General features: G+C 34.5%; 10 protein-coding genes across 10 annotated transcripts; 5 read left to right on the forward strand and 5 right to left on the reverse strand.

Annotated features, from left to right (window-relative positions):
* Positions 1-6: 6 nt before the first annotated feature.
* DFA_09663 (uncharacterized protein) lies at positions 7-1,149 on the reverse strand (the record flags this gene model as incomplete). Its single annotated transcript, XM_004352264.1, has 1 exon — positions 7-1,149. One exon carries the CDS (start codon positions 1,147-1,149, stop codon positions 7-9), a length of 1,143 nt encoding a protein of 380 aa, XP_004352316.1.
* Positions 1,150-1,872: 723 nt separating this feature from the next.
* On the forward strand, positions 1,873-3,917 carry DFA_09664 (uncharacterized protein; the record flags this gene model as incomplete). The annotated part of the gene is made up of 3 exons (XM_004352265.1): positions 1,873-2,034; positions 2,201-2,276; positions 2,569-3,917. 3 exons carry the CDS (start codon positions 1,873-1,875, stop codon positions 3,915-3,917), a joined length of 1,587 nt encoding a protein of 528 aa, XP_004352317.1.
* Positions 3,918-4,638: 721 nt separating this feature from the next.
* Positions 4,639-5,713, forward strand: tom40 (translocase of outer mitochondrial membrane; the record flags this gene model as incomplete). The annotated part of the gene is made up of 3 exons (XM_004352266.1): positions 4,639-4,917; positions 4,984-5,145; positions 5,249-5,713. 3 exons carry the CDS (start codon positions 4,639-4,641, stop codon positions 5,711-5,713), a joined length of 906 nt encoding a protein of 301 aa, XP_004352318.1.
* A 93-nt stretch (positions 5,714-5,806) lies between these two features.
* pex3 (uncharacterized protein) lies at positions 5,807-8,663 on the reverse strand (the record flags this gene model as incomplete). The annotated part of the gene is made up of 7 exons (XM_004352267.1): positions 5,807-6,179; positions 6,250-6,811; positions 6,888-7,063; positions 7,149-7,473; positions 7,896-8,215; positions 8,355-8,514; positions 8,654-8,663. 7 exons carry the CDS (start codon positions 8,661-8,663, stop codon positions 5,807-5,809), a joined length of 1,926 nt encoding a protein of 641 aa, XP_004352319.1.
* Positions 8,664-8,981: 318 nt separating this feature from the next.
* DFA_09667 (uncharacterized protein) lies at positions 8,982-10,239 on the forward strand (the record flags this gene model as incomplete). The annotated part of the gene is made up of 3 exons (XM_004352268.1): positions 8,982-9,107; positions 9,201-10,182; positions 10,220-10,239. 3 exons carry the CDS (start codon positions 8,982-8,984, stop codon positions 10,237-10,239), a joined length of 1,128 nt encoding a protein of 375 aa, XP_004352320.1.
* Positions 10,240-10,406: 167 nt separating this feature from the next.
* DFA_09668 (UBX domain-containing protein) lies at positions 10,407-11,779 on the reverse strand (the record flags this gene model as incomplete). Its single annotated transcript, XM_004352269.1, is given in 4 exon segments — positions 10,407-11,189; positions 11,216-11,558; positions 11,615-11,658; positions 11,678-11,779. 4 exon segments carry the CDS (start codon positions 11,777-11,779, stop codon positions 10,407-10,409), a joined length of 1,272 nt encoding a protein of 423 aa, XP_004352321.1.
* Positions 11,780-12,021: 242 nt separating this feature from the next.
* arsA (arsenite transport subunit A) lies at positions 12,022-15,501 on the reverse strand (the record flags this gene model as incomplete). Its single annotated transcript, XM_004352270.1, has 8 exons — positions 12,022-12,366; positions 12,443-12,547; positions 12,660-12,935; positions 13,035-13,193; positions 13,388-13,513; positions 14,480-14,506; positions 14,938-14,974; positions 15,479-15,501. 8 exons carry the CDS (start codon positions 15,499-15,501, stop codon positions 12,022-12,024), a joined length of 1,098 nt encoding a protein of 365 aa, XP_004352322.1.
* Positions 15,502-15,855: 354 nt separating this feature from the next.
* Positions 15,856-16,272, forward strand: DFA_09670 (uncharacterized protein; the record flags this gene model as incomplete). Its single annotated transcript, XM_004352271.1, has 1 exon — positions 15,856-16,272. One exon carries the CDS (start codon positions 15,856-15,858, stop codon positions 16,270-16,272), a length of 417 nt encoding a protein of 138 aa, XP_004352323.1.
* A 186-nt stretch (positions 16,273-16,458) lies between these two features.
* Positions 16,459-18,002, reverse strand: DFA_09671 (uncharacterized protein; the record flags this gene model as incomplete). The annotated part of the gene is made up of 2 exons (XM_004352272.1): positions 16,459-17,547; positions 17,982-18,002. 2 exons carry the CDS (start codon positions 18,000-18,002, stop codon positions 16,459-16,461), a joined length of 1,110 nt encoding a protein of 369 aa, XP_004352324.1.
* A 281-nt stretch (positions 18,003-18,283) lies between these two features.
* On the forward strand, positions 18,284-20,323 carry DFA_09672 (uncharacterized protein; the record flags this gene model as incomplete). Its single annotated transcript, XM_004352273.1, has 1 exon — positions 18,284-20,323. One exon carries the CDS (start codon positions 18,284-18,286, stop codon positions 20,321-20,323), a length of 2,040 nt encoding a protein of 679 aa, XP_004352325.1.
* Between the last annotated feature and the right edge of the window lie 32 nt (positions 20,324-20,355).

Consider the following 20,355-nt stretch of genomic DNA (forward strand, 5'->3'; position numbering starts at 1 on the left):
TGATTATTATTGATTGAGCCTTGGAGATATATTATTATAATTATTATTATTATTATAATTATTATTATTATTATTATTATTATTATTATTATAATTATTATTATAATTATTAATGTTATTATTGTTAATATGATTATTATTAATATAGTTGATATTATTATGATTATGATTATTATTAGTATTTATAATATTATTATTATTATTAGTTTGAGGTAAAAGTTTACCTGACCAATGTTGATTGATTGTTTTTAATTCATTTTCTAATCTTTGGAGACGATTGACGATCATGCCAACGACGCCGACAATGGGGTTGTCCTGCGACAGTAGACGATGATCGACTGTGAAAAAGGTTTTATCCATGTGTTCCATCATGTCGAGATGTAAGAGATCACCAACAATTTCGTTGAGTTGATCGAGTTGGAGTCTGTGATGAGACTGTGCACCCATGGCCAACAGCTGTTGAATTGATTTCTGACAGCTTTCATAGAACCTCTTAAAAGACCGTCCTACACGAAGTGGATGTTTGACTTGAAGTCCGTGTGCTCCCAACTCGATGCACAACTTGTTGAGTAAATGCCATAGGACCAATTCAAACTCTCTCTTTACCGTATCAATCTCTGATTGTACTATTTTACGTATTGGTTCTACCAACTTTTTATAAACCATTGTATCATGTTGAATGGGACTACTCGTCGTGGAGAGTCCACTACTACTACCACCACTACTACCACTACCATTTTGTGTCTTGTTATTATTTAATGGATTTAAATCATCCAAATAAGATCTGACAATTGCCAAGTCTCTTTCAATCTCTGACATGGATGATGGCGGTGTGTCAATGTACATGACGGGGATGACTGAAAAGTTAAAGTGTGCCTGGTCAATGAGGTAACGGTCGGTTTGCGATTCGATATACTCTAGGTACCATTCAACCAACCGACGCTTCTTTACACCACTCAGATACTCTCCAATATTGGCCAATATGTGTTCAGCGGGTGGATCAACCACCATCTCTACAAACAATGGTTGATCGAGGTATGTCTCAACTGGTACATGTTGACAATGAAATAGTCTGACCAAAGGGTCACCTCTATTCATTATATTGTCATGATATACTCTATATTGTTCTATTGTATTATCATTTGTCATCTCTCTCTCTCTCTCTCTCTCTCTCTCTCTTTGATATATATCTCTTGTGAATAAATAATAAGTATATATATATCTCTCTCTCTCTCTCTTTTTTGTTTTGTTTTTTTAGATGAAAGTAAAGGTAAAGTTATTATTATTGGAGATGAAAGGGTATTACTCGAATTGTTCAAGTTGTCACTTTTTTCATTCAAAAAAAACTGCAAAACAAATACACATGTCATTCAATTCATTAAATTAAAAAATTGAACAAACATGATGGTAGAGGAACTGATAGGAGATCTTGAACCAATATATTTAATGAAATAGTAGCCAAATGATCACTTGAAGATAGAAAGAAGTTGTTTAAATGTTTGGATGGTTACGACGCTAAAGAGATAACGGACAGACAATACTAAAAAATTAATCGATACATTCACCGACACAACAAAGAAGGAAAAGCGATCGGTTCGGTAGCAGATCTCCGTTTGGTAATTGCTGATTTGCTTTTGACAAGTGGATGTGACCCAAATGTAGAAATATAATCAAGAATGGATATGATACTACCAGAGTAGCAAGCAACAACAATAACATTTGCAGTGGATCATCTCCAAAAATTGGTCTCTTTCCATTGGAAAATGCATGTCACCCCAAATAAAAAGGGTGAACTCAGTTCTTATTATTCTTTTTATTTCTCTTTCGTGTTCTTTTTCATAAGAGTTATAATGAGAAAATCAGATAATTATCATGTCAGAAAAATCACCTTTACAGACTTGGGTTCTCTCCCAAGCATGTAGGATTGATGAGGAAGACAAACAAACCATAGCAAAACTATTAGAGGACAACAAATATCGTACTGTTGAGGACACCAAGGATATTACAGATAGTGATTGGGAGAGAATCACAAAAGTAGGAAAGTACATTACAATTTTGAGGGCCTACTCAAAACAACAACAACAACAACCCCAACCCCAACCCAACACACAAGGCATGACACAACACATCACATAGTATTAAACAAAATAGATCATTTACTAATCATTTATTGTTTCTTTTTTCTTTTTCTTTCTTTTAGGGTTATCAAGAGGATACTCATTCACAAAAAAGCAGTTCGCAACATATGGACAGATTAAACCAGAGGAGACAGGAAAGTACTATTGGATTGACCCAATAACTCAACCAGGTGGGGTGTCACTTTGCTCCAAAATCGAGCAAGGACAGTTTATTATGCTTCATGGTCCACGCTCATCTGGCAAGTCGACTCTTTTGCAGAGAGTAAAGCAGCATTTCAATGACCACTACTTTGTAATTTCGTAAGTTATAAAATAGAATTGTCATTTTTATTAAATTAAATGACAATTCTAATATCAATATGCTATCCCAGTGTTTCTCTTCAAGAGCTTGGGCACGATTTCTACCAGAATACATCATCATTCTTTAAAGGAATAGGTAGTATTTTAAAGCTTCGCTATCCTCTTTTTGCCAACACCCCAATTAATAATGATCAAGATTTTGGTACTATCTTTACCACACAACAACGATTTGGCAAAAAGATCGTACTCATCTTTGACGAATTTGACCAAGTCTACCACAATTGCAGTGGCTCAACCATTGACGGTATCCTTGGCAAGTTTAGAGCTATTCGAGAGAATGGTCGTCAAGTTCTCCAGTCTGCAATCGTGGCTGGTCCATACAATATCTTGTCGTTGTCATCATCGCCACGCGCTGGATCCCCATTCAACGTCAGAGAAGCAGTACCCTCGCCAAACTTCTCGCTTCAAGCCGTCGAGCATCTTTTTTATATGTACCAACAAAACTCATTGACCACTGTCGAGCATGGAGTTGTTGAGGACATTTACACAAGAACAGAAGGCCATCCTGGATTGGTTTGCCTTTTTGGACAACTCATCGACAACAATTTACCAGTTGGTAACACTCTCACCTATGAACAGTGGAGTCGCACCACCTCTTCATTGGTCATTCGCATGGAGGAATACCGTACAACCCATCGCGTTATTGTTGTTGTCAAAGACACAACGTACGAGCACCATCAATTATTGGTCGAGTTGGTTATGATGATGCTTTATTCATCAAGTATCACCTCCATCGCACCAGACCCAATCTCCAAGACTATCAAAGTATCGGTTTTGAACTATCTTGTTTCTGAAGGCCTGGCAAAGGTTAATGAAAATCACTACTCGATCAAGAACCCCGCCATACAACAGTTGCTTTTGGCGAACATTGATTACCTTTCCTCGTGCACTACACCACCCACCCCTTTCCCGTTATTGGCACACGGAATCTCAATCCCCGACCTCGTCAGAGGTGTAGTTTCGGTTTTAACGCCAAGCGCTCTCGTTGCTGCCATGCATACTTCGTCAACGGTGTATCATGGTCACACCCTCCCTTGTGAAGCAGTTTACCATACAGAGTTATACTCTATCATTCAACGATGGAAACCCAACTCCGTCACCTTGTCAACCAACGCCAACGTTCCCATCGCTGGAAGCCACACAAAGAGATGTGATCTTGTCATGGAACACAATCCTCAGGGTGCCTCGTGGTTGTGTTGTCTTGAATTGGTTGCCCATGCCAGTGATGGTGCAATCAAAGAACACATCGAAAGGGTATCCAAGTACTACCAACCAGTCATCAATTCTGATGAGGCTTGGGTGATCAATTTCACAATCGACCAAAACGTCAACGTCGCTTCTTCATTCTCCAATGTCAAAGTCATTCACGTCATACACAACAACGATTTTACATCTTTTACACTCAAAGGAAACATCTAATGATGTCCATGTATATATATATATATATTTTTCAATTAGATCATGAGTTGGTGTAGTCTTTTATAAATAAAACATCAGATTCTCAACATCTCCCTTTTTTTTGCACTTCATATTTAATAAGATATGCGCAGTTGGTCAATCAAACTAAACACCATTGATCCGTCGATAGTCCCTAAACATCAATGGCTCAAAAAAAGCACAACAACTAATTATTCACTGATTAATAATTTATAATTTAATAATTTAATATATTTTACCTTTATAGTCAATCACGCTGTTGTTATGGTTATTCATTAGCGTCAGCCTTTTGCTTGGCTTCTAAATCTTTGTGCAGTTCAACTTTGGGACAATTAGTTGGCAATACGCAAATGACCTCCAAAAAAAAAATTAAATTTTTCAGTGAGAGTGCGATCATTCATTCTTTCGCCAAGCTCATTGTGTGCAGTGCGCTTTTTATTCAGACAGACTCTTGTTTCGTATTGTTATATTCATTCAGATATCTGATATAATCATTTCATTATTATTATTCGGTTAGCAATATTGAATAATCTTGTTGTGGAACGATCATCATCATACTAGTGCAAGTAGACAGTCAGACAGACAGACACACATTCTCTCGAGAGATATATAATAATCATCATCAACAAAAACGAGAGATTAGTTCCTTCCTCCCCTCCTCACAAGATAAAGATAACAAGTTGAATAGTACATAAAAACAACAATGGCAACTATCGTAGACAATAACAACACCGACGTCGGTTCTGTCACCAGTGATGTAGTAGCACCAACACCAACCACCAAAAAGTATATAAAGCCAGGCAAATTTGATGATATGGCTCGTGCTTCTCAAGATGTACTTTCCAACAATGAAGCCTTTGATGGTATGCGTCTCGAATATCAAGGTGCCATTGGAAACGTTCAAACTTCCAACACCTTCCACTTGGGTTCCTCTGAAGAGGCCCCACCCTATGCCTTGACCACCGTTTTCTCAAGAGGAAATGTATGTAAAACAAAAAAGGAGAAAGGATAAGAGTACATATACTTATACTTTTTTAATTTAATTTAGGCCACAGTCGTTGCCAAATACGACTCTGATGTCAAATTGTTTGCAAGATCTATCTATTCTTCCAACATATTCACCAATACCTTTACTTTCCAAATCAACAAAGAGAAGAATATCTATTTGGGAGGTGATGCCGAATTTTCCATAAGAAGCACAAATCTCTATGTATGTAAATTTGATAGAGTCAAAGAGACAAGAAGAAGAACATTATATTAATCATTTCTCTCTTTCTTTTCTTTTTCTATTTCTATTTTTATTTTTATTTTAGTTCAAATATGATACTAATAGAACCTTCACAGCCAACATTTTCCAAGCTTTACAAAAGAAATGGGCAGTTGGATTGGAATACGCAAATATCCCAAGTCAACAAGCAGAGTTTTACTCTGCCGGTGTCAGATGGAAGAAGGGCAAGGGAGAGACTTACTCGTTTAACATTTCAAATATAACTGGATTTGGTCTAAACTATTCTCGTAGACAAAATAATTTAGAATTGGCAACAGAGTTTGCTGTCAGTCCCCATCCACACACTGGCGCTCTCATGTCAAAGACTGTCTTTGGTGCCCGTTATGCCTTCCACGCCTCACTCTTTAAGATTCGTGCCGATACCGACGGTTCAATCATTGGCATGTACGAAGAGATTTTGGGTGGTTTCGCCAGACTATGTTTCTGTGCTCATCTCAACTACTTTACCAATGATTACAAGATTGGTCTTGGCATTCAAATTAGTAAATAAATCAATAATAATAATAATAATAATAACTTTATAATATAATATCAAAATAATCCAAATTTAAATCGTATATATATATATTGTATTTCCATTTTTTTAATATTCCAATTTATTTAAATCTGAAACATTTGTTAAAATGGAAAGATTAAATTGGTAGACTAGAGGTTGATTTTTAATTCTTTCAATGATGGATCGAATATGATCGGGTGTTGTAGTTTGTGAATGTTGTTTGTTGAGTTTTGGCACCAATACAATCATATGCATTGGATTGAGTTTAGGAATGATCGATGCGATATCAATTGGCATGATCGATGACGATGTAATGAGATCGTCAACGCCAACTACCATTTGTTCAAGTTGTTGTGCTCTTGCTTGTTTTTGTTGATCCTCAAATATAGTTCTAGCATTCTCTGTAAATTGTAAAAATGATTGATTCATTGATTCTGTCAATACTTTAATAAAACTATCACTACATTATTAAATAATCAAATTAGTAAGATAGTTGGAACCAAATTGATTGATTGATTGAAATTACAAACCTTTCAAAAATATTTTTAATTTCATTTAATAACATTAATCTATCAGATGATATTGATTCCTCTTGTTGTTGACCATTATTATCACTACCATTATTATTATCACTATTATTTTGATTATTATTATTTTTTGGTAAAAGGAATCTAGTTAAACAATTTTCTTGAGCCAACGATGATAAGGCTTGTTTTGATTCAAAATGAGATCTAATCTTTAAAAACACTTGTAATAGTGCTTGATAACTAATTTGTTGATCGATTTTATAGTCTTCCAAAACTAGAGATACTTGATTCTCAATTTGTTGTACAAACTCTTCAAATCTATGTTCCAATATAGTATTGGAAATGGAAAAGAATTTAGATTCAGTGTCTTCGCTAATAGGTCTTGTCGTTGATAATGGATTCGTTGCCGATGAATCTTTGTTGGTTTCTGGTGATGGATTCATATCGGTTTGTTGTTTTAATATTTGTTCTAGATAACAATATCTTCCAATTAAATTAACTTGTAATCTTATAAATAACATTAATAATGGTATTATATATAATGTACTAAAAACTTTTGTAAATACTATACAAAAAATAAAATGTAAAATGTAAGTATAATCAAATCATTCATTCATTACTCTACTTGTTTGTTTACATACTTGCAACCTTTAATTTTTCACTTAATCTTTGTTTTTGTTCGACATCTTTAGCTTGTCTTATATCTTGAATCGATGGTGCACCAACTGCAGCTTCCAACTTTTCATCCAAACTTTGTAGAAACAGTGCTGTTGATTGATCACATGTTGCTTGTGTATTTGTAAAATATATAGTTACTCTAAATATAATAAGAATCACAACAACAACAAGTTAATAATCATATGTATGATATGTATGATGTGTATAGTGTTAACTACACCTACCTTTGTTGAGCAGCTCTTTTTAATATTTGATGATGTGAATTGGTTATATTATTGTATAGATAATATACTCCACCACCAAATGCAACCAAGAATATGTTTAGTTTATGATTGAGTAGATATCCACTTGCATCTTTAATATATTTGACTGTTTGTTTGTTATTGTTATTATTATTGTTGTTTTGATTAGTATTATTTAAAACTACAGCAGCAGCATTATTAACAGCTTTGTGATAATCATTGCCATTGAACCATTGAATCACTGAAAACACAGCTCCACTTAATCCATCTTCCAATCTTTGTTTGATGTTACTCATCTCTGTCCTATCTATCCTATAACTATCTATCTATCTTATCTCTATCTATCTATCTTATCTATGTATCTATCACCTTGAAATTGAAAATGAGAAAGAGACAACAATGATAATCATTAACGTGTCTTCACTCCAAACACACTTTTTCATTCAACACAAAAATAAATCACTCAATCAATCAATCCCGATTCTACAATTTGGGAAACGACACACATCGATATACATATACATATTAGGACATTGATTGATTATCTAATCCATTCATCATTGATTTAAATGAAATTTCATTTGATTTGTGTGTATATTAATATTAACCAATTTAAAATATGTTGTATTTATATACAATATGTATATATTGATGATATCGATTTTTAAACTATATTTAAACCATATGGAACATGATTTTATTTTGAATAATAATACGCTTAGATTAAACCAATCTTGTTGGCAACATCAGCAGCATCATACTCTGGAGCTAACTTGACGAAGGCCTTCTTTTCACCACGTGGGGTGACCAAGGTGTTGACTCTCTTGGCCTTGACGTTGTACATCTTGTTGATGGCTTGGGCAATTTGGATCTTGTTGGCGAACATGTCTACCATGAAGGTGATGGTGTTGTTAGATTCGATCTTCTTGTTGGCTGATTCGGTGGCGAGTGGAGCCTTGAGGATACGGAATTCAGTCATCTTGGAGACTCTCTTGACAGAGTTCTTTGGGAAAGCTGGGTTCTTTTCCAAGATTTGGGTCTTTGGACGCCTAAACAATTAAATAATCATAGTAATGAGTGATAGATGAAAAATGTAAGCGTTCAATGTTCTCTCTTTTTCTGTTTTCTCTTTCATTTCTTTGTTTCGTTGTTTTCGCTAACGATGTTGCTATAATGTGTGATGCATACTTGAAGTAGATAGAGGTTCTGATCTTACGTGGAGCACCGCTGGAAGTTCCCTTCTTGACGGCAGCAGCAGCAGCTGAGGACTTCTTGGCAGCAGCTGGAGCAATGATGTTGACCTTTTTACCAGCTCCCTTAACAGAGAGGTCTTGCTTTAAAGTGTTTCCTGTAGTAATCAAGTAGGTAGGTAGATAATGTATCAAGTAGGTAGAAGAGAGTTAATACATCGCTTTTAACAGAGAGAGGAGGACGCACACGTATCGTCGACGGTGTTATATCTGTAATTAGAGATAAGTGATATGTACCCTTTGCCATTGTACTTTATGTGAGATGGAGCTAAAATCAAGACTCTTGAGATATCTAAATTCACGAATCAAGGAGTGTGGGTGAGAGCAGAGTGGTAGGCGAAGCGAGTCTGCTCAGCAAATCCGCCAAAAAATTATTTTTTTTGAATTAATTTTCATTTTCACGGGCAAGAATTTTTTGCACTTTCAACCGAAACTAAGTAAAGTAGAGCACAAAAAACGAGAGAGACGAGTCGTTCAACTCAACCTTCAAATTTGATTAGATCACATTACATATTATATTTTATATTACATACTAAGAGTAGAGTAGAAGGGGAAAGAGAAGAGAATGTCAATGTTAAAATATAAATCATGGTTGACAAAGACGGGATGGTCCGATGACAAAGGCTTGGGAAAGAATGAAGATGGTATGACTAGTCATATAGGTGTATCAATGAAAATTAATAATAGTGGAGTATGTATAAATATATGTTTAGTAGATAGTAGTAGATAGTCAGTTAGTTAGTAAAACAAACATACTAATTGTATTGATATGATATTATATTAGGTCGGTCATCAATATGATAATTGGCAAGACACTTGGTGGGATAATGTATATGCAAAGACATCAGAGAAAATAGGGTCATCTACTACTACCACCGATGTATCTTTAGTGGACAATGATATATTTGATTCAAAGGATACTGTAAAATCATTCAAGAGAAAGGAAAATGATGACGCCGAAACAACAACAAAATCAAAAAAGGTTGTTGAAACAATTGTCGAACAATCACCAAAGAAAATCAAGAAATCAACAAAACAATTGGAAAAAGAGGAAAAAGATACACCAGCACCAGTTTTAAAGAAACTTGGTATCACCACTTTTGTCAAATCTGTAACATTGACAAATATGAGTATTTTAGAATCAAGTTTTGATGAATCTTCCAAAGAAAAAGAAAAATCATCAATATCAAATAAGAATAGTGATATTGAAATTAAAAAAGATATTGATAATGATAATGTAAATAATAATAATAATAGTAATAATAATGATATTGGAGATATAGTAAATGCAATTAAATCAAGAAAACAAAGTAAATATGCAACTGGAAAATTGGCAAGACTTCATCAAATCGAATTGGAAGCTATGAATAGAAAACAAAATGGTCTTTCAACTTTGACCGTTGCATTACCATCACCTCCTATTCCAACTCCAACTACAACTACAACTACAACCAATTCGAACAACAAATCTTCTACTACTATAGATGAAAGTGTTTCATCTATGGAAGACAAAGAACAAGTGGAAAAACAATCCACAAATTTAAAAAGAAAGAAATCACAAGACAATGACAATGATGATGAAGACCAGGAAAGTGATGAAAAAGAATTAAAGAAAAAGAAAAAGAAAGAATCAAAGGAAAAGAAGGAAAAGAAGGAAAAAAAGGATAGAAAGAGTAAAAAAGAAAAATCAAAGGAAAAGAAGGATACAACAAGTAAAAAAGAAAAGAAAAAGGAAAAGAAAAGTAAAGAGTCATCAACATCATCAAGTAAAAAAGTAGAAAAAAAGAAAAAAAAAGAATAAAGAATCATCATCATCTGATTAGATTGGATTAAATCTAGATGGGTAAAAATATTTTTATAATATAATACAATTTGGTTGTTGTTGTTGTTGTTGTTTTTTTGTATTTATTTAGAATATAGTAACCGACCGACCGACCGACTGACCGAATGGAAATGTTTTGGGTTTTTGAGATATCATCATTTTGGGGGATTACTTGTATTTTTGTTTAACTGATGAGTTTAACAAATCAGCATCTTTGAGAGATTTACTTGGGTCGATAGACAATGGTTTTTGAGGGAAACCAGACATGAGGTCAAATGGACGTGTGTTACCAGTCAATTGGTTGATATAAGAGATGAGGTCTTGGAGTGTATGTGTTTCATTAAATGTGGCATTTTGTCTAACACCATCGGCCAATACAATTTGAACGGTTGTTGTTGGTTTGCTTGAATCAATATTAACTGTTGGTTTTGGTTTTGATGCAGTGGTAGACGTAGTAGATGTAGTAGATGTAGATGAAGTACTACTGGTTGATGTGCTGGTTGGAGCAGATGGAGTTGAACCAAGAGTATGACCACCACCTGAAAAGGCGACGTATCTAGGTTTAATGGGTTCAGAGTATTCCTTGGCTCTAGAATCGATGAGATGGATAGAGAGACCTCCGGCAGGTGCATTCGTTTCCAATTCAGGTGGTACCTTTCCGCGTTGGATGTGTTCCAAGAACTCGCGGTTGGCTGGGTCGTCTAGTCGTCTCAATGGACCGTCGTTGAGCGTGAATCCATTGGCCCAAAACGTGATTTTAATCTCTTCAACCTCTTCCTTTGGCTTGGGTGCACTCTTGCTTGTTTGTTGTGCTTCGCCGCCACCCGAGCCCAATTGGTAGCCAGTACCGTCGAAATACTCCTTGGCCTCCTTTTCAGGCTGGTCGGCAGGCTTGGCACCCTGTTTCTTGGCACTGTCAAAGACGTCGTCTACGACATCATCCTTGTCTTTCTTTTTTGTTTGGGTGCCGATTCTACCATCAAACCACTCTTTTCACCACCGGTAAAGTATCTTTGAGTCTTGTCATCGTCATCATCGTCGTCATCATGATCACTTCCATCATCTTTTGAAATATCTGATAATGTTCTTATTCCACCTCTTGATGGTTGTGATGATGATTTTGGTTTTGGTTTTGATGATGACGAAGAGGATGAAGAGGATGAAGAGGTAGATTGTTGTGGGGGTCTTCTGTATGGTCTATCATCTTCTTCTTCATCGTCCATTTGAGACAATAAATCTCTTGTATTTGGACGTGATGATGCAGTTGGACGTGCAGCAGTTGGTTGAGCAGTAGTTGGTTGAGCTGATCCACCATGTTGACTAGAATCAAAAAATGATAATGTTGCTTGCTACGCACACACATTCAAGATAATAACAATAACAATAAGTCAATAATCAAATCAATATCATCATCTTCTTCCTTTTCTTAATTTTTATACCTCTATATCCCAATTATGTGATTCTAAATAAAATGTACTCTCTTGTTCATTTGCATTTGTAATTGATTTAAATTGTTCGATGAGTTCTTTATGGTCTCCCATTCTTCTCTATCTCTATAATAATATTTATTATTTATATATATATGTATAAAAAAAAAAAAAAGTAATGACTTGAAATGTTAATTAAACTTTGTGATCATCACACAGACAACTCCCAAAAAAGTTTTAAATTTAATTAAAAAATTTTGTTTAGGAATTTAGTTTGAGTTTCATTCACGCTCTATGTATGTTATTAAAAAAAAAACAATGATATATATTAATATTTATTTATTCTGTCTTTATATTTATTCTTCTTGATTGGGCAAGACGATTTGTTTGGTACCATCATATGGTTCGACCAAAAGTTGAGAGAAAATGGAAAGGGATGGAGTACCTCTGACTTCAGCCTTGAGGAGTGGCATCTTGGTTACATGGAAATCCATGTAGAGTTCATTGATTTGGTCAATGTACTTTTGTTGCATTTTTCTTCTGGCTTGACACAATCCACAGTCGCTCTCTGGATACACAATTTGATTGACAACAATATTTTGAACATCCATATCTAATTTGGTCAATTGTTGAATCAATCTTTCAGTTTCATAAAGTGAAAGGAATTCTGGAATACAAACTGGTACAAATGTTGTCATTTCCTTTAGAAAATAAATAATAATAATAATTAACTACTTATCCATCAACAATTAATGTAACATGTATTGCTTTACTTACTGGGTTCTTGAATTGAGTATTAACTTCTTCAATGATTTTCTTATTTTCTTGCATCTTTGATTCTATGTTTTGTGGTGATGTTTCTGATCCCATTACACCTGATAACTAGATAGAAGAAGAAGAAGAAGAAAGAATTAGTATAAAGTTGCGTAAACTCTGACTTGTTGTTGTTGTCGTCATCGTCGTTGTTGTTGCTGTTGTTTGAAATAATCCTTACAGATGAAAAGATGCCAGTGAAATTCTTATCCATAAACTTGCCCATAGCCTTGTCCAAAAGTGATGGGATGGATAATAGACGAAGGGTGTGTCCAGTTGGAGCAGTATCAAATACAATGACCGAGTATTTCATGGTTTGTACCAATTTCATAACCTCTGCAAAACTCATAGCCTCATCAATACCTGGAATAGCCATAGCAATCTCTTGAAAGTTAAACATATCCTTTTGTTTATCAACAAATTCTGGTGCATCTTGGTCTGGTGTTGGATCAATTTCCTAATTATTCAATCAATCCAATATTAGTAATCCAATCCAATAATATCTACCAATATATCTATGCATGTATATCATATCTATGTAATGTTGTTAACATACCATACAATAGAGGTTATCAAAACCATTGACACGAGTTGGAGTCTTTGTAAACTTTTGAGAGAATGCATCACTCAAATTGTGAGCTGGATCAGTTGAGATTAAGAGAACTGATTCCTTGACCTTTGCCAATTGAATAGCAACACTGCAACTTGTTGTGGTCTAAATATATATATACAAATGATGTTAATAATCCAATATACTTGTTCTTGACAACAACAAAACTATCAATCTATCTATCTATCTTATCTATCACATGACTCTAATGCACACTATTATTATTATCATGTGTCGTATGTCGAGTATAGTTGTATCGTGTTGTTATCATCTGCTTTCTCTCTATCTGTATACATTACCTTACCGACACCACCCTTACCACCTACAAAGATCCATTTCAGGGTATCCTTTTGTAGGAGGTTGTTGATGGTTGGTTCATATTCTTCAAATTCTTCGCTCATCTCTTTATGATTTAATTTATCTATCTTGTATTTAAATACTAATAGTAATGATTTATATAAATTGATACAAAAATAAATAAAAATAAATTATTGTTTTTCTATGCACCATGAACACACAAAAGTCAAATTAGTTTCTTCACCTTCAGTTCATAGGGTAAAATCAATGAATTTTCATTCATCACTTACTCATCATCATCGTCATACCTCTCAATAGATAACTCCTCTTTACTCATCATCATCATCATCATTTATGATATAATATGGCAAAAGAATAACTATCTCTACATTCAAAATTGAATTCAATTCACTACGATGGAAGCAAAGATATATTTATAGTGGCATCCCTCAAGGATACAGAAACATTACACAGCTGTGTTGGTAGAAACGATATGATAATCAAGAATGAGGGATAACTCTTCAATTAATCTCAAGCATCTTATCTTTCTCCCCTAAAAAAAAGGAGACCGTATAGTTGCCTAATGGTTTTATCACCAATGCATTTTGGAAAGCAAGTAATACAATGATTACAACAGAGGAGGGAGAAATTGATATCTTGTAGAGTGAATCAAAATTGGATTGTGCATTTAACTGCCGCACATAGAGAAATTTTCTATAGCGTCTAGAGGACTCATCAATCAAGTAATTAAGGATTCTATTCGCCAACTGTGAGTCACATTACATATAGGTGACTATCTATCGATTACTCAAAGCGCTTTGCAACCACATTTTTTTTGTTAATGGGCACCTATCAAAATAATCTAATCCTGGTCAGGTTCGAATAAGATATAATGATGTATTGCTATTATATATTTCCATTAAATCGGTTCTATAGAATAAATGAATGGGAGGGAATATTGTCGGTTGGGATGACGAACTAGTCATTCTCCTCGAGTCTCTAAATAGGTTATATAGACTGGGTATAAATTAATTAATTCAAAACTCCTCACTGTCTGCCAGAGAGAGAGAGAGAGAGACACTGAGTAAATATACTCTGGCACAAACGCTGAAACGTTCTTTCTAAATTCGAAAAAAGTATTCTTAAAATGGTGTGATATTTAAGTTAAATAGGTAGGTTGGTTTGTTTGGCTTGCATTCCTTTGATCTGGGAGACATTCCATTCACATTCATTAAATTACTGTACAAGATATGATGGTTTGTACTGGTTTGGCCGTTTTAAGAAAAAGATCCCATTTTCAACAACATTCGCCCTCAGCAACAGAATGCCTCGATTCACAGGGATGTCATGACTAGCAAAACTGGTGTAAACTCTGTGTTGTCGAGCATTGCTGAAAAAAACAAAAGTTTTTGACATCCCGAACCTGGGCTATTGTGCTGGGGTACGACCTCTAAAAAAAAAACAACATCTCTCCTCCCTTGTCTTGTTATTTTCAAAAACATTTTATTTGACTCATCCTTTCCTCTTCTCTAAAAGAAATAATTATAATTACTTCTCCACACATAGAGTTGTGATCTACTGTATCAACTCTATATATTATATTTATATTTATATTTAATTAATTAACCAATCAAATATATATACATAGGAGATTGAGATCGCACATATAACATCAACAACCAACTCAAAGAGGTAAGATTTATGTCAACCAGAATATTATTTTTTTTTTTTTTTTACCCAGGTCTGGGTGCCGACCAGAGAGTTGGTTCTTTGCAAATGGGGGAAAAAACCGATTTTTGACGGAAATTAATAGAACAATGGATCGTTATAATTCACACACTACTTTACTTTCTTTGTTTTTTTTTTTTTACGCACACATAACAACAACACACAAACACACAAACACGTAGCACAAAAGCACAGAAAGAGAAAGAGAGAGCGTATAGTCTAGTTTTTTGTTGTCTATTATTTATTATTATTTATTGTTGCCTTTGTTTCAATCATCACATTTTGATATATATCAAGATTAAGATCTTTTTAAAATTAGTCGTAGTCGTAGTTAGTAGTTACTGTGTATAATATATATAACAAACTTGAATTTATCCAATCGATACATTAAGTTTGAAATTGCAATCAGATAGATTATTATATATATATATATAAACACACCAGATAGATATTATACTACCTTCTCCTTCTTCTTCTTCTTTAATATCTTCTTATTCTTGTATATATACATTCTTTCTAAAACAAGGCCAATAACAAATAATAATAATATAACATCAACCAACATCAACTTTATTTTTGTTCATCCTTTCAAACCAACTTACAATATTATTATTATATACTTATACTTATTTATTTATTACCTAACTTTAAAGCATTCACATATTTACAAATCATTAACCAAAACAAGTAACAGTAGTAGTACATCAATCAACAATCAATTAAGATTAAATCGACCAACAAAATGGGTTTCGACGATCACAGTATCAACGGTGGCTATAGTAGCATGAACATTGATTCACCACAGCCACCATCATATCAACAACATCAACAACAACAACAACAACAACCATCAGTACAACAACAATTAACTGAATCATTACCATATGGATTCTATCAACAAAATCAAACTGCTTATCCACAACAACAACAATATGTTCCACAACCAACTCAACAACAACAACAACAACAATCATCACTTTATTATAATCCACAACAACAATCAATGGTATATCCATCAACTCCAGTTGCTGCACCACCACAATTTGACAATGCACATGATCTCAAGAGATGTTTAAAGTGTACCAAGATTTACTATCACATTGATAGTTTTAACAATCAAGCTTGTTCTTACCATCGTGACAAGTATGTTATAAAATAATAATAATAATAATACAAAATATAATTTATTAATTAATTTTTCTTTCTTTCTTTCTCTCTCTCTCTCTCTTTTAGTTATGTAAAGACAGAAGAACGTTGGTTATGTTGTAATAGAATTGGTAGAGAAGCAAGTCCATGTTTTTCAACTTATCATGTAGAGGATGAGAATACCAGTCAAATACTTAGATCAATGGTGATTCCAAAGCCAGAGGTTGTTTTGGGCAACAATCCAATCTATCAAAACATCAACTTTGGTTTTGTGGGTGCCGAGCGTATTCTCTACGAAGGTATTCTCAAAAAGCAAGGCAAACGTCTTGGTTTCTGGGAGAAGCGTCGATTCCGTCTTACATTCTCGGCGTTGATCAACTACCACGACGAGTCGGACAAGCAAGTGCATCGTGTCTTTCAATTGGCCGACATTGCCATCTCGTTCCGTAGAATGTCGAGTGACGACGGCGAGCGTATCTGTTTGGTGATCAATGACGGCGCCCGTAACCATTACCTCTACTCGACCGTGCAGGATCAGACCGAGGCATGGATCGACGCACTCCACACCCAAAAGAAGATTTGTTTGCAAGCCAAGAGCAACCAAAAGCTCTCTACCTCTCCTCCAACCAACTCCTTCTCTCCCTCGTCGCACGGTTTCTCCTCCTCCTTTATCAACTATCCCAACTTTGGTAGCACTACTAGTAGTAGCAGCACCAATAACAACTTTAACTTCAACACCAGTAATGGAGGGGGAAGCAACAATGGTAGTTTCAACAACTATGCCAACATGACTGGTAGTACTAATGGCACCAACAATGGTGGTGGCAGCAACAACAACAGTTTCAATAATCTTGGAAACATTACAGCTGCTCAACCAAACATTCCAATCATCAACAACTACTTTAACAATGCCGCCAACACCAACTTTGCCGCCCAAACCCAATCCAATGGCGGTAGTGGCAAGTTGAACGACTTTGGCATCGACGGTGACACCACCTCCTCCTACACTTACCCCACCGCACCCGCCAACATCAACAACAGCGGCAACAACCCCAACAACACCAACATCCAATGGATTCAGCACAAGGTTCAGACATCCGACACATTGGCCGGTATCGCCATCCGATACAGCACAACAATCGACGTTATCAAGCGCACCAATCTCATCAAGGGCGACCAAGTCATCACTCACCAAACGTTGCTCGTCCCCGTCTCGGGCCACGTCAACTTTGCCACCCAAGCCCCACTCCCTCAAACCGAGGAAGAGAAGCGTCGCAAGCTCGTCAATCTCTTTTCCGTATCAGAGAACCTCTCCAAGGAAGAGTCGCGCGCCTATCTAATCAACAATGATTGGGACATGACCAGAGCTTTGAGAGAATTAAAAGAAGACATGGAATGGGAACATCATAACCCATATCCAACTGTAAAATAATCTATCAAAAACAAAAAAAAAGATAACCATTTCAATTCTTTACAAATACAACCAACAATCAATTCAATCTTCTTTATATTAATAACAATAATAACATTTAATAACCTCTCAATAACAACAATAGTTCTAGTCAGTCAATAACCTTTTCAGTCAATCCAACTCCCCAACTCCCCAAAATTTAATAATTATAACCTTCCAAAAAAAAACATTAAACCCCCCTTTAGATAAAGAGACACACACATATGGATCAATTAGGAAATGACCAACAATGACAATAATAGTAGTATTACTATTATTTGATCGGTGGTCATATTAATAATCGATTATCGTTTACAAATATCAAATCTATTTTTCAACAACTTTAATATTATATTATAGGATAAATAAATAAATAATTGTAATTCTGTGTTTTTTCGACTCCCCTCCCCTAAATCAAAACAACCTCTAGGTTATATTCCAGAAGATTATTATCTTTTAGAATGTTTTTGTCTTTTTTTTTTTTAAATTCTATAATTAATATTAATATCTTGTTTAAATATCTCTCTCATAAGAAATTGTTGTCAGGTGTTTGTTTTAATATTTTTTAACAAACATGTCATTGTCACTACAAATAGATAAAAAGGAAGAGGAGTGTTATTTAATAGATCAATTATCAAATCTAACATTATATCATATTATTGATTCAATAGACAATGATATAGATATTATATGTTTTGTATTGACTTGTAAAAGATTATTTAACTTTATCAAGGATCAACAAAATAGAAGAATTGTACAATTCAAACAAGTTAAACTATTAAATGACAAGTATAGTTTAAATAGTGTATGTCATGCAATATTACTTGATCAAGAGAGATTTCGGCTACAGTCATTCAAACCACAATTACTACAATCTGTAGCGACACAATCAACCTATGACAGTGGATTAGCTTTACTCAGACGATATTTCGTGTCAAAACATGGAGGAGGGCCTGAAAAGACAAAAGTATATAATGGTACCAACCCATTAAATGTACCATCATCATCAACTATTCTATGCATGTCTATTTCACCAATTGAAAGGTGTACGTTGGATATGAGCAAGTTTCCACAATTGGAGTATTTGGAGATTGACACACCTATGGTCGTTCATATAGTGGATTTTGTTGGTGGTGTGTTACCAGAATCACTCCGAGTACTCAAAATACCTCATTTTGACCCGAAACTAGTTCGTCTACCACTTGGTATTGAACAGTTTGAATTGACAACCGATCTAAACGACGTTGAACTCGATCAGAATGAATACTACCATATCATTCCTCAAAACAAGACAACTATACAAGATATTATGGATTTTCAATTTCACCAATACAAATCACTCACTAAACTCAATTTATCTTGTGCTGCTATTGTCAATCATCCAATGACTGGTGAGATGATCCATAAAATATTTCCACCAAATCTTACACATTTGGATCTATTTTTTGATTATACAACCGTACCACCAAAACATGAAACACATCGGTTTCCATGGCAAGCCATACCAAATAGTGTCACTCATCTTAGACTTTATTGGATTACTTATCCTTTGAATTTAAGTGAAGTGGTCGAATTGGACCATCTCACCAAATTGACCGATCTAATATTAGTACAGTCTCCCCCAACTGTGGTACTCCCACCATCCATCGAAAAACTATCATACACTCGATGCAGACTAATCGACCCAACTACTCGTTTACAACTATCACATTTAAATAATCTCAAACAACTCAATACCAATTGTTTAGATAATATGCAATTATTTCCAACAACACTGAATAATAATGATAATAGTAATAATCTGAAACATTCATTAGAAATATTAAATATTAGATCAAGAATTGGAAATGTATCATTCCCAGATGTATCAACATTGGATACTTGGAGTAATATGAAAGTTGGGTCGATTCCAAGTTCGGTTAAAATAGTAAAGATTGAAGGTGCTCAAAAATCATTACCAATTGGTGTATTCCCAGATACTCTTGAAGAATTACACCTAGATTCTTTTAATGGATATGATCCTTTAATTATCCCACAACATTTAAAAGGTTTATCACTATTATGTGGCAAGACTGGATTCGATCAGAATATTCCAAATAGTTTAGAATCTTTGACTTTAAAGTTATCGACTATAGACCAACCATTTTCATTACCACCCAATTTAAAATACCTTGCCTTTTTAAATTGTGTCCCAAAGTCATTTGGAACACAGTTTCCAGTTTCAGTAGAAGAGTTAAAAGTTAGAGTTGAATCTACCCAATATTTCAACTTGTCAAGTCATTTTGTTGATATGAAAGGAAATCGACCCAATGGTTTCATCCCGCCATCAATCAAATCGATCATATTTACAAGTGATTATTCATATGGACATTTTGCATTTAGTGTTAGATTAAATGATATTTTACAGTCTTCAAAGATTGAAAAAATAACATTTGATCGATTCATATTCCATATTCGTAGACTTGACAATACCAATTCCAATGTACTCATCATCGAACAAGAGTCACTCTATGGTGGTATTATAAACCTAAAAGATAATCCAGAATTATTCTTAAACTATAGATCAAACTTTGATTATATATCTATTTCTCAAACTTCAAAATTCCAACGATAAAAATAAAATGATGAAAAATCGAGTAATTAATT

This window comes from Cavenderia fasciculata (genome assembly GCF_000203815.1).
Source record: "Cavenderia fasciculata unplaced genomic scaffold Scf_EU5ZYIE01EUG8B-5, whole genome shotgun sequence".
In the NCBI taxonomy this organism is placed as follows: Eukaryota; Evosea; class Eumycetozoa; order Acytosteliales; family Cavenderiaceae; genus Cavenderia; species Cavenderia fasciculata.